This window comes from Etheostoma spectabile, chromosome 16 (assembly GCF_008692095.1).
Source record: "Etheostoma spectabile isolate EspeVRDwgs_2016 chromosome 16, UIUC_Espe_1.0, whole genome shotgun sequence".
NCBI classification, from domain to species: Eukaryota; Metazoa; Chordata; class Actinopteri; order Perciformes; family Percidae; genus Etheostoma; species Etheostoma spectabile.
In genome coordinates this window covers 13,094,268-13,107,180 of record NC_045748.1, presented here as the reverse complement: position 1 = coordinate 13,107,180, position 12,913 = coordinate 13,094,268, and the positions used below count along the sequence as shown (strand labels likewise).

General features: G+C 43.3%; 1 protein-coding gene across 1 annotated transcript in view; it reads right to left on the bottom strand.

The window, feature by feature from the left end:
- Window positions 1-12,913, bottom strand: part of col5a1 (procollagen, type V, alpha 1) — an 86,921-nt gene that overhangs the window by 4,684 nt on the left and 69,324 nt on the right. Inside the window, exons 44-64 of the mRNA XM_032540336.1 lie at window positions 11,332-11,385; window positions 11,109-11,162; window positions 10,888-10,995; window positions 9,811-9,864; window positions 9,608-9,715; window positions 7,577-7,630; window positions 7,214-7,321; window positions 6,999-7,052; window positions 6,842-6,895; window positions 6,650-6,703; window positions 6,490-6,543; window positions 6,268-6,375; window positions 6,011-6,064; window positions 5,469-5,522; window positions 5,123-5,230; window positions 4,354-4,407; window positions 4,221-4,256; window positions 4,052-4,105; window positions 3,679-3,946; window positions 2,887-2,996; window positions 1,218-1,286 (exon numbers count right to left, since the gene is read on the bottom strand). Coding sequence (XP_032396227.1) covers window positions 1,218-1,286; window positions 2,887-2,996; window positions 3,679-3,946; window positions 4,052-4,105; window positions 4,221-4,256; window positions 4,354-4,407; window positions 5,123-5,230; window positions 5,469-5,522; window positions 6,011-6,064; window positions 6,268-6,375; window positions 6,490-6,543; window positions 6,650-6,703; window positions 6,842-6,895; window positions 6,999-7,052; window positions 7,214-7,321; window positions 7,577-7,630; window positions 9,608-9,715; window positions 9,811-9,864; window positions 10,888-10,995; window positions 11,109-11,162; window positions 11,332-11,385 — 1,671 coding nt within the window. The remainder of the gene's footprint in view (window positions 1-1,217; window positions 1,287-2,886; window positions 2,997-3,678; window positions 3,947-4,051; window positions 4,106-4,220; window positions 4,257-4,353; window positions 4,408-5,122; window positions 5,231-5,468; window positions 5,523-6,010; window positions 6,065-6,267; window positions 6,376-6,489; window positions 6,544-6,649; window positions 6,704-6,841; window positions 6,896-6,998; window positions 7,053-7,213; window positions 7,322-7,576; window positions 7,631-9,607; window positions 9,716-9,810; window positions 9,865-10,887; window positions 10,996-11,108; window positions 11,163-11,331; window positions 11,386-12,913) is intronic.

Here is a 12,913-nt window from a genome sequence, read left to right as displayed (position 1 = left end):
CACACACACACACACACACACACACACACACAGATTGCCGACACTCAAACTTGACATTAACAGATGGAGCGAATCATCTTCTCCATCTATTTGTGCAACAATTTAGTGTCAATGATTGATTTAATTAGCCAATTAATCACAAGATATAAACAATGAAGACTTTGTTCTGCAATATGTCTATGAGTGTCGGCATCGCGGCTCAACAAAGTGCCACCGTTCTGATGTTTTTATCCTCAGAGTGGCCGGGTAGTACCATCATGCTTTTCTTGTTCTACCCCACCACTCTTCATCCCCCTTTCCCCTCTTTGCCCCCACGCAGCGTGTGGATCCAGCCCGACATCGCCAGGGAAACATTACCTCTTTATCATCACAGCCGCAAGTCAACAGTGACTGAGAACTCAGAAGCCCCTGAGGTGGTGACTGAGGACCTGACCTCTTTGACTCAGAGCTACTCTGCCGGATCTAAGTAATGTTTAAGGGAGGCACTGGGAATATGAGTGCAGCTGAATGGCTGCAGCAGAGGAGAAATTATACTTGTTTTTCCCTCCTTGTGGTAGATGACATACTAAGGCATGTACTAAAAAAATGTCATGTGAAAGAAAGAGAAGTGTTAAGTGATGTATTCACTCTCTCAGGAGTTTTTGTCCAAACTATTAAATCAGCTATGTATGGATAATTGCTTCTTGAGTCATGGGAGTGTCGAGGCACACAGTCACTAGGGGATGCTCTCTTAATGTAGCAGAGGTGTCTTAGACTGCATATGTAATAAGGACATTTAAACAGTGAAACAGAAGTACATTGTTTTCCATTTGTTAAACTCCATTGGATGCCAAATATAAAGCTTGACCACGGCAAACCTTGCCTGTATGGTCCACAAACCTCTCCTCCATTTCCTTGTTAGAGCATCACCCATGTTGTTGGACTGTAGGCGAGTGCAACTCGTGCTTAATCATGCACCACATTAAAGCAACAACCAAAATGCAAGGTGCCACTGCATAAACATACCAAAAACCATGCAGAGCCTCAGGCACCCAGAGTCCAGGCCGGAGCCGGGACTCTGGGACCACGGGCATGGCCACTTACCAGGGAACCTCTCTTGTAGTGACTATACCATGTGCCTGGCGAGTCTTTGGGCCATTTTGCCATTTTGCTCTGTAAAATATAAGAGGCATTCAGGGAAGGGAAAAGGACTTGGGGAAGTCGGAAGTCTGGCTTACCAGTTTACCACGTTTGAATTCACTGAACCAGGAGCCAGGATTCTCCTTTACCCAGGATGTGAGCCTAACCTGGGGGCATGGATCGACAGGGAGGCAGAGGAGGGAAAAACAGCAGTGTTAAAGAAAGGAAACAGATCTGACGGAAACACATCCCCATCTTCTTCTTCCCCTATTGCTCCTTCTGTTTGACCTCTGATGAGTCTTCCAGACCTGAAACAGCATTCATTAAGATCAACCAGACCAAACGGTCCAGTGCAGAAAGTTTTAGTAAGCCATTATGCCATTTTGTACAGTACAATCTGTAGCTGGCAGCTAATTGCTGCTGAAAAATTCATGAGTACACAGTGATTAATTACAAAATGATCGCCTGCAAAGAGCTCTTATAGCGAGGCCTCTATCCCTGCTGTGTAGTGTTAGCGCTGTGCAGCCATGGTGCACTAACTTTGTTATGCCATTAAAAGCTGTGGATTGGCCAACAGGGCAAGGCTCTAATAATCTCAGCCATGACAATGATGAATTTCTCTATAATTAGATAGCCCGGTTTGATATGGAACTGTCATCAATAGCTTAATGCGTTAATGAATGATGAGCCGGAGATCACTTAGCGCTGGGAGATGGTATACATTAGACCCATGCTGCCTCGAAGGTGACCTGCAGTTGTTTTCACTGGGAGGAATAAATATATTCTTTCTTTGACTTTCTCTTTTTCCAGAATCTGTAACAGTGTGTCTGGCTTTGGGACTGTGATTCTGTACAGTGTAACTATGTGCACTGTAATAACTGTGCCAATCTACGTGCCAACGCCCGTGGGTGTGTTTGCAGTCTCTACGCCAAAAACGTCAGCACAGGGTTTTCTTTTCACCCCTGACACAAACGAGAGCAGCCCATCGCCAGCACGCTATAAAAAGTCTGCTTCATTATTCGAAGCTTAAGCTAAGTCCTGCTCCTCTGAGGCTTGGTGAGAGTCATCATTAAAATGGCTGTAGCACTATGCTATTACACAACTCCGACTTGTCAAAGACAGTGTTCCCAATGTCTTACCACCCGGCTACTCTCCTCTCCTCCACACACTCATGTATAATGAAGTGAAAATCTTGTCAATGTGTCTGCCACCACCTGCCAAAAGGCTTAGAGTTCCTTAATGGCATTCAATTTAAAACTGGCACTGAAACAATAATATGGACAAGAAAATGTGTTTGAATGAGGGAGTTGTCTCCCCGTGGTTACCAACTGTCAGAATGAAACTGACATTTAGCATGTTTATAACTTCGGCCCCTTTGAACCCTGTTGTGTCATCGCCCACATCTTATTGGTAACAACACACAAGGTAATCTCATGGAGGTTAATTATATTGGTACATGGGCCACAATAGAGTTACTGTTGCAACTAGCACCTACTTGAGATGTTCGGGTATATACAGTATATGCACGCCGGTTAGTCCCAGATGTGAGGGGGAAAAAAACAATAATTCACTTATCTGGAATATCCATCTAATGTCACTTTACTGTCAATCAAATCCACATTTGGAGGCTGGAAATAGTGGTATTAGTACCACATCATCTTGCTAGCACTAATCCCAACCTTTCCGCTTATTATTCCTCAACCTGACTGTCCATTGTGTGTGTGTGAGTGTGTGTGCAAGTGTTTGTGTACACCGGGCCAGACTAACCCCTTCAGACTTCTTATCTGGGAAGATGCAGCTCTCGCCACCTGTGAAGTTGCAGTAAACCTTGAAGGAGTCCCGGGAGCAGCCCTGGTTTGGATCGATCCAGTACTCACCTGGAAAACATGGAGACAACAAGGAGAGCAATTAGAGAGATGTATATAGGATTTTAAGCCTATGCTGTACTCCCTCAGACCAAGGCAGTGTCTGACATCCTGTATTCTGTCTCAATGTCTACACTTTCAGTCTGTGTTGAGCCTATTTTATATTCTGAGATTAATTAGAAATAATAACTGTTTAATAAATAATGCCTTGCTTAAGGCAAACATAACATAACTTGTGAAACACAATATACAACACACATCTTAATTAATAGTGTTTTCTCTTAAAATCATCATTAAAAGTGTTGACACCCAGTGAGAGACATTTAACAAAAATACAACTTGGATTTTCTGCTGTTTGATAACATCATGCAAAGATGGAACATTTTACAGAATTAGATAAACTTGCATTAAAGGTGTTAAAAGTGCTGTAGTTAGGATTGTGAAGCTCCAGGATTTAGCCAAAGAATCTGAACATCGACAACTTCTTAGTCCACCCCCCCGCCCCCACCAAATACCAAATCAATCTTTATAATTATCTAATTTATTCAAGTCGTTTGATCTATATTGGACGTCAAGATATTCTGTTTACTATCACATGAAAGACGAGCTGGAACAGGAATTACAATCTGTGGAGAAGAAGGATTAGTCAATAGACCAGATAGTCGGCTCATTTCAGATAGAGTGGAACACAAACCATCGGGGAAATCGGGGTGGCAGAGCTGCAGGTCTTTGCAGGTACGAGCGGGGTTGGTCTGTGTGCCCAGTGGGTGCTTCATCTGCTCAATCTCCAGTTTAAGGGAGTTGAGCGAGCCAAAGATTTCCTCCATGCCGTCGTCGTAGTCCTTGTAGTTGGCATCCGTGGCTGTGTCGTCCATCATCTGGCTGGCATCGATGTTCCTACGAGTTCGGCCCTTCACGTTAGAAATCATGGGGAGCGGGTGGATGACATCGCCGGGGGGGCCCTGTTATGGAGAGAGATTGATGCCAGTCAGAGATAAGGATGGAGATAATGAATTGGAAGGATAAGACACAAAAATGATGACCGAGTAGAAAAGTCTTTGACTTACAGGAGGGCCAGGAGGGCCAGTTGTACCAGTCTCTCCCTTTGGTCCAGTTTGACCCTGAGCAGGACAAATTAAAGCAATGCTTGATCTTAAGCGGCACAATCTTTCGGAAGTGTCGTGATTGATACATTTTCCTTATCTGATGGGATGCAGCTGTCAGTAAAACACTTACCGATGAACCTTTAGCACCTTTGGGACCAGGAGGACCCTAAAGACACAAAAATATCAAAGTGATCGATATTGGCTTAGACACTGATTTATAGATTACACACATGCTGAAGCACAACACATATGATGAGTCTTACAGGTAATCCGGGAGGACCAATGGGACCAAGTGGACCTGAAGGACCAGCAATACCCTAAAGGAAAAAAAGAGAGCTTGACTCCATAACTGATGTCTGACAACAGAAGAAGGTTATTCCTGATGCAACGGTTAGGGCTGGGCAATATAACAATAATATATAGATGGATACTTTATTTGTCAATCTCACAACACGGGAGGAAGAGGAGAATGAAATAAGAACTCAGGTCTCAGTGCGGACCAACTACAATTCTGATTTGACACACGTGTTGTCTTTCCTGGTTTTAAAGGCTGCTTTACGGTTAAGTGAGGTTATAGAACTAGACTTACTCACTGTTTTATCATTTGCCTTTACCCTCATTGAATCCACAATATTGGTGATTATTCATCAAAACTCTCATTATGTTGTATATATATGATGTTTTGTGAAAGCACAAATAGTCAACCCTACAATATTGCACCAATATCAACATTGATGTATTTGGTCAAAAATATTTTTACATATGAATTTCTTTTTTTCTCCCATATCGATCAGCTCTAGCAACAGTATTGACTAGAATGAGGGATATAAACACTGGTGACTACATTCTGCCTGTACAAAATAAAAAATAAAAAAACACCCCAAAGCTGAGGATTATCAAACACTTTCAGTGGGCTGATTATTGGCACAGATACTCTTCTACAGCACTCCCAGTCTGATTTTGGCATACAGACTTTTTTTTTTTTAAACAAGCGTGGGCCTTTTAACATGACTCCAGTGTAGTTGTACTTACATTGTCTCCTTTGAGACCATGTGATCCTGGTGGACCAGGAAGGCCTCTGTCACCCTTCTCTCCCTGTTCACCTGGGGGTCCGATAAGCCCAATAAGACCCGGATGGCCCTGAGGGTGGAGAACAGCACATGCATCATTATCAATACAACAGTCAATACTACACCATCACAAACATTAGCCATAGAATACATCTATCCGGCACACCCTCTAATGATTTGGGTAATGATTTTATGGCTGGAGGCAAACAACAGCTCTAATCAATCTGGTGGGAAATGGGTCCATTAGTCCTAGTATAAAGCTACAGTAATGATTAACATCCAAACATTCAGCTATAGAGGTGGCTCACCTTTTCTCCTTTGATACCAGAGTCTCCTTTCAAACCGGGTAAACCAGCAGGACCCTGTGAGAGAGGTGACACATTGGAGGGTGTTGAAATGAATCACGATCGATGCATCGCGATGCGGATCTGGACGATTCTGCATCGATGCAGAGACAGACCATAATCGATTATTGCCTACGGATGTTGCTTGCTGATTTTCCGGTCGCTGCTTTTTTATTGTGTCTGCCTTTTGTCTGTTGTCTGCAGACTCTGCTACATTCAGGAAGTGTCTTTTTTTTTTTTTTAAAGGCAGATACAATAAAAAGGGGACTTGTTGATGAAAACCACGTGTAGCAGTATAGGATAATATCGAGGAAGTGATGCATGGTGATGCATCACGTGATAGCAATAGCGGATTTGAATCGTTGACAGGATAATCAAAATCAAATTGAATAGTGACATCAGTCAAGATTCACACACCCACCGGAGAGGGGGATTCAGATCCAGTTGCACACATTACTGTATGTGAGATACTTCAGTTCAAAGGGCCAGGAGTCACTTCTACTCACCATTGGTCCTGGAGGTCCGTCCGGGCCTGGAGCACCAGGTAGACCTTGCTCTCCCTGCATAGAAATACCAATTAGACAGTGGTTTTTACCCCCCCGGCTAATAAGAAAAACACGTTTCTATAAATAGCACCTTCATGTTCAGCAGTTTATTGAAAACCACTGACGTGCAGCTGCTCTGTAAGTGTTTTAACAATGCCACGCAACACAGAGACATGACTGCGATTAATTGCCGTGACGGTACGAAACATTTTACTTACAACTGGGCCGGGGATACCCCTGAGGCCTTCAGAACCGGGCTTGCCAGGTGATCCTTGAGGACCAACAGGACCTGTCTTTCCTTGGGGACCTTCCAAGCCAGACTCTCCCTTTCACACACAAAACAGGGTACACACAAACCATTAGATACTTGTTCATTTGTTGGGGACATGATATTGTTGGTTGAGAAAAAATATGTTTTTGTTGGATGCGTGATGCGTTACCTTGGCTCCCTTCTCTCCTTGTCTTCCCTCAGGTCCCGCTGCTCCAGGTGGGCCCTATTTGAAAATAAATAAATAAAGATTTAAATTGTGGAATACAAAGAGATAGACATTGATAATATTTTAAAACGACTACGACAAAAGCGCACAGGACATTACTTACTCTCTTTCCTGGTGGTCCAGAGGGGCCAGACTCTCCAGTGGGTCCAGGAGAACCCTAGGTTGAATTGTAATTAAATGACAATTAAACAGTATTCATTTTGTGATTTAAATTGACATTTGTAACCCCCCAAAAAATCTCTTTCAGCACATATAGAGTTGTGGTAAAGTAACCCAATTGGTACACAACACTCACAGCTTGACCGGCCTCTCCATCATCTCCCTTGTCACCAGCTGGACCGTCTAACCCCTGCATAGGAAATGAACAAAGCCTCAGTCATGCTGCATTGCAGACAAAAAACAAACTGTAAACAACAGAGTTTGCACAATGCATTCACTCATGCCATACGTACAGCGGGACCGGGCTCTCCAGGGGGGCCAGGGTCACCAGGGAAACCACTGGGGCCCTAAAAAAATCAATAGAACTTGCATTACTTAAAAAAAAAAAAAAATGTATGTAGTTTAAGGTCACAATGTGTTCTTTGTGAGAGGTGAAAGCAGTGACGAGAGTGCACCTATTTATAAAATAAAATGTATTTTCAGAAGTCGAAGGTGGAAAAAGACCTACTGGGCTGCCTTTGGGACCATCATCTCCAGGGGGACCCTTAGGGCCGGGAGGGCCAGCTGTGCCAGCCGGACCGGACTCTCCCTTTTCTCCTCGTTCTCCTCTTGGACCCTGGAACAATACGCAGAATGTATGTTATTCAAATTCAGAGATGGTCATAGAAAACAGGTTCAAAATGACGAAAGGAAACTTCAAAGCAAAATGGAACAGTCTCATTATACGTTGTGGTCATTGTAGATAAACTGATTTGTAGTCCAGCTATTGACCAACACTGATTCAATTGGTGGTGAAATTATTGTTGGTCCTTTCATCCTTTGTTGGTACTTATTCATCTAAACATGGAGGAAAGAAAACCAGATTACTCACTGGTGGGCCAACTTCTCCCTGAAGGCCGGGCTCTCCTGTTTCACCAGCATCGCCCTGATAGAAGAGAGAGAGAGAGAGAGAGAGAGAGAGAGAGAGGTAATATTAGAGGCTGAGAGAGGCACATATATTATCAGAAAGTTGATTTGTTGATCCAGCATGGTTCTAAAATTCCCATCATTTACAGCAGCATCCACTGTCCCGGCGCCCTTGTCACCCAAATGGGGATAGAAAGAGATGACACAAGAGATTTCAATCCATCAAGTGCAGACAGATTGGGTGGCTGGAGCACAGGAGGGTGCTGACCTCACTCTTCTCACTGGACCCTGCCTTTATATCTTGTCCTCTTTCCCCTGCCTTATTGGATAGTCTCCCTGTTGACTCACCTATACATCGGGCACTATCATTATTCACTGTCACATAAGCCTACCATTCTCCCTGTTGGGGTTTTATTGCAGACGCAGTCGGCCACACCTGTGTAAGGGACAACTATTAGCTTGTGTCATATTTGGGAAACGGGGTCCCATGGATCGCACAGCACTGCGGAGCCAATGCCAAGCCGTGCCGGGATGTGTGTTATGATGAGCATGTCCTGAGTCTCTCTAGCATGAACAACAGGATTGCTCTGTATTGTGAACAACAGCTGATCCTCTAAATTAGTGGCCTCTGGCTGTCTTCCAAACCTTCTCTTGCTGCTGTCAAGAAATCCACTCTAAGCTGTTCTGATCATCCTGTATTAGGAGCCGGTCTTAATGCAATGTTGCGTCAGAGAAGCCCTGCACAGGCCAACAACCTGCCTATGTTCAACATAGGGCTGCCTGGAAAATCTGCTGACAACAGGGAACAACCAAGAGCATAAAAGGCAGCTGCTCATCACAGATACAGTATATGAGAGATATGTTTACATCAAAACAGAAAAAAAGAAGAAAAAAAAAGCTCAAGCTCAGTGGCTTGCCATTTCCTGGGGCTGGCCAATAAAATGGCAGAACAGCTGAAGAGTGATTAGCCAAGAGAGCGCTGTGTTTGTTTGCACTGAAGGAGGACAGGCTATCCTCAGGGAGAGTATAAAGTAGCAAAAATGTGATTCTATTGACTGGACCAGATAAAACTAATCACACCATCGCTACGGACAATAAGAAAAGGCAAAGAGCTGCATTCCAGAGACTGCAAAGCTGCCAAAGCCGGCCTTTCACAAAGAAACGGCATCAACAAATAAGAGCCAGAGCCGATTATATGAGAGCTGCATTTTAATAATGCATTCATCATGTTGCAAGTGCAGCGCCTTTGAGTGTTAATTCATACTCTCTCCACCCAGCAGTAGTACTGTTGGGGCTGGCAGACCGTCCACTAAATTAGCTGTGCATATGTCACTCTGCGATGGAAAGTAATGATCATGTCCAATTTAAAAGGGTATCACATAAATAGGCGTGGGAAATATTAATGGCCGCAAAAGCCTTTTAAAGAGGTATCATTCACTTTCTATAGCCCAGAGCACTCAAACAAACAGCTAGCAAACTGAATCTGTGATTTTTATTCTTTTATTCTTACATTCAACCTGTTTTTGATTAAATGTTTTTACTTTTGTATTAATTGTTTTTAACACATTATTTCATGTGTTTGATTAAAGCTTTATGTAAAGCACTTTGAATTGCATCCATTATGTGTATTCATATGCACGAGTAGTTTGTTTAGACAAATACCTGTGAGGGTAGACTTCAAATCTGATTTTACTGTCTGCCTATGTTTTTGTTTTCTGAAGTGATTACGTTGTCCATCTACCTAATTACCTACAGGTAGATATGATTAGCATCAAATGAAAAGAGGCAGAAAACAACAAAACCAAAAGGAGTTCATGTGAGTTTGGAGATGTCTGTGTTTACACTTACACCAACTAAAGAAGTGTCAGGTGTAATTAAAAAAACATTTCCTGCCAAAAAAAAAGCCAAGAAAATGGTATTATGCTACATAAAGTGCTTACACAAAACCTCAGCTGCACCACTTTACTCTCACACCAGACATAGAAGAGAGGTTTACCTTTTCTCCAACAGAACCAGGGTTTCCAATGCCACCGGGAGGTCCCTGAGGGCCATCCGCTCCTGGGGGTCCTGAAGGGCCTCTGGGACCAGGGGGGCCAGGTGGACCCTGCATAGAAGAGAACATACAGTATAATGAGTAAGGACCCTTTACATGCAAACTTCCTGTTATGTGATGTAGTGAATGATGGCACAGTCACTTACCATTTGACCAACATCTCCAGTTTCACCTTTCTCACCAGGTGGACCAGGCAAGCCCTGAGGAGTGTGCATAGGGTTTAGTCATACAGCCTGATCATGCACAGCAAAACAAAACATGCAAGAATGAAATCCCCCTTCCAATACCATGGACATGCCAGGACCAGGCATGCCAATAAACTTAAATGCACTTCAATATCCAATGGAAAATAATCTCAAAATTAAATAGCACAACATGGTGTAAATGTAAAACACAGTGCTTTCAAACTGGAGAGCGGAGAGTTCACTTTGCGGCGAAAATAAAATACTTTCTCCCAGGAACTGCTCGTTCATTCCTGGGAGTGTTTTAAAGCTTTAGTGCGTAACCTTTTGATATTAATGAACATACGTCACATTCAAGCCATTGCCAATTGAGTTGCCAAAAAGCTCATTAAAACGATCAGCTCCACACAACTCTCTCTGTATTTCTCAGTTTGACTATGTTCAGAAGATTGTGGCGTTTGGTGACTTTTATGCGCAAAAAAAAAGGAAAGATAATTACCTCTTCTAAAGAGTCCATCATGCTTTTTGAGGTGGGGGCAAGTGCACGGTCACGAGTGCACGATCACGGAAGGTTTGTATCACGTGGCCGCCGCAACAGTGTGTCATTCCTCATGGGGGCGACAGCAACTATCCACTATAGCTTTAATCCAACTTTTTCCCTAAACTTAACAAGTTGTTTTTGTCATCGCCGCATGGCGCTCACTTTTTCTGGCTTAACTCCACTACCACGGCCCCTGAAAGGGCCGTCATCTGGCGGTGTCTGTTGCCGGCTCGCAGTCACCCGTTGGCGGCTAAACAACTGCTGCTGATAGCAGAGGTAACATTTCATCCCCACCGCTGATAAAAATAATTCAGCAGAGGCAGGAATATGTAAACCAGGAAGGGGGAAATCCCACGCAACTTGTGCTGAAATGTTTTTATTTGAACCCAAACCCTTTATTTTTTTACCATGTTCAAGATAATTTAAACTACAACCACTGCCTCTATGTTTCTTAATATTAACATTTGAATATAGTTTATATGTTTCGTGGCAGTCCGCACCTGCAGCCCAACTGGCCCTGGAGGTCCGGGGAATCCTCTGGATCCTTCATCTCCCTTCTGGCCAAACAGACCCTGCTGCCCTCTGGGACCAGGCTCACCATCTGCACCCTGCGACAGATGAAAAGGGGGTCCTGATCAGGAGATCTGCTACTGTTAGCCTAGCAGATGCAGTGGATGAGGCGTTGAGTGATCGGAACACTTGATGCAAACAAGACACTTACAGCAGGACCAGGTGCTCCAACAGGTCCTTGAGGGCCGGTGGGACCAGGTGGACCCTGCAAAGAAGAAAGGAACACGTCAAAGGGTCAATCAACTCAACAACTGTCAAAACCCCTGAACTCACAGTAAAAAAATAAAAATGGATAGTACTAAGAATCCCAGGCAGTGAAATTATACATAAATGATGAATTGATGATTTCTGTAATTTTTTGTAAAAGAACTTACATGCTCTCCTTTGTCCCCCTTGCCTCCTTTCTGGCCTGGCTCTCCAAGCTCTCCCTGTCAAATGACATGATCACAGTGTGAAACCAGGACAGATAAAAAAAACAACAACTCTCAACTCAAAACAAAACAAAACAGAGGGGAGATGAAAACTTGACAATGAGTAAATGGTCATCAAACACGCCCCAGGACAGAAACTGACATATTAAAGCACAATAAACTCTACTATATCCCACCTTTATATCTTTTCTTAGAGATCTGGCTATGGAAATTTCAATTAAATTTCTCCGTCTGTGACAAATGGGGACAAAAACAGTTCACATCTGATGGCTGAGTCACTGGCTCTACGGGCAGCCAAAACAGAATAGATAATTAGTCCTGTCTCAACCTGTTTGCACCATTCCCAGAGTGAAGAACCTTGCACCGTTCATTCAAAGCCTTCACATGCTGTTGCCATTTGGAGAAATAGTGTTAAACTGCTCATATAATGCTCATTTTCAGATTCATAATTATATTTAGAGGTTATATCAGAATACGTTTAAATGGTTTAATTTTCAACTGCACATTGCTGCAGCTCCTCTTTTCACCCTGTGTGTTGAGCTCTCTGTTTTAGCTAGTGAGTGAGGTATCTCCCTTCTGTTCCATCTATGTTGGGAGTCGCACATGCACGGTAGCTAGGTAAGGACTACTAGCCAGTCAGAAGCAGAGTTTGAGGGCGTGCCACGCTAGCAGGTAGCCAAGCATTATACGTGTATTACATAGTGACACAGGTTTGTCTAGACTACAATAGATCTGTTTGGAGCAGGTTGTGAACAGTGTTTTCTGTTGGAGATGGTAAGTGCCTTTGGGGTGGATTTTTTCATTTTGTAAACCTATAACGTGCACATAAAAGATATATAACACAATAAAGGCAAGTGAAAAAAGCCAAAAAGCATAATATGAGCACTTCAATATCTGCCAAACCCAAAGCAATTTACTTTTGGTTTGAGTCACACAAGGCTCTTTGTGAGGCAGTATTAGTCTTAAAATAAAGGCCTTGGAGTTATTCCTTCCCCGTGGATGGGACTTATAATGGGAAAGTGTCTGAATGTGTGTAAACATTAGCTTGCGAGATCCTTTTTATCTGCATGGCAAATACACTCTGTATTCTCTGTGCCCGTCTGCACCGCGGGGACCAGTGTGGGGCCGGTTAAGAACTGAGGCATTCTTCAAAGGATAAGAGATTATCCTCTGAGTATCTCTGAGGCTGATCTTCCTGCAAATGTTTTTTTTTTTTTAAGAGCCGATGAGGAGTTGTTCTCGCTTCTGAATACTAAAGGGTCACTTTCACACATTCTGTCATTGCCACAAAATTCCTCCCTATCATCTGTCTTTTTGTACAGAGGAGTACAGAGCTGCAACAAGGCAGGTTGGCCTTTTTAAAGATCTGTAAATCTGTCGGACAAATTCCCCTTAGAGCACTTAAGGTCACAAGGGAAGAGACAAGAGAATATCTCAACTGTAAAGTTTACTGTCATTGTAAGGTGGTAAGTGTGCATGTGGTGTATATTAGTGTGTGTGTGTGTGTGTGTGTGTGTGTGTGTGT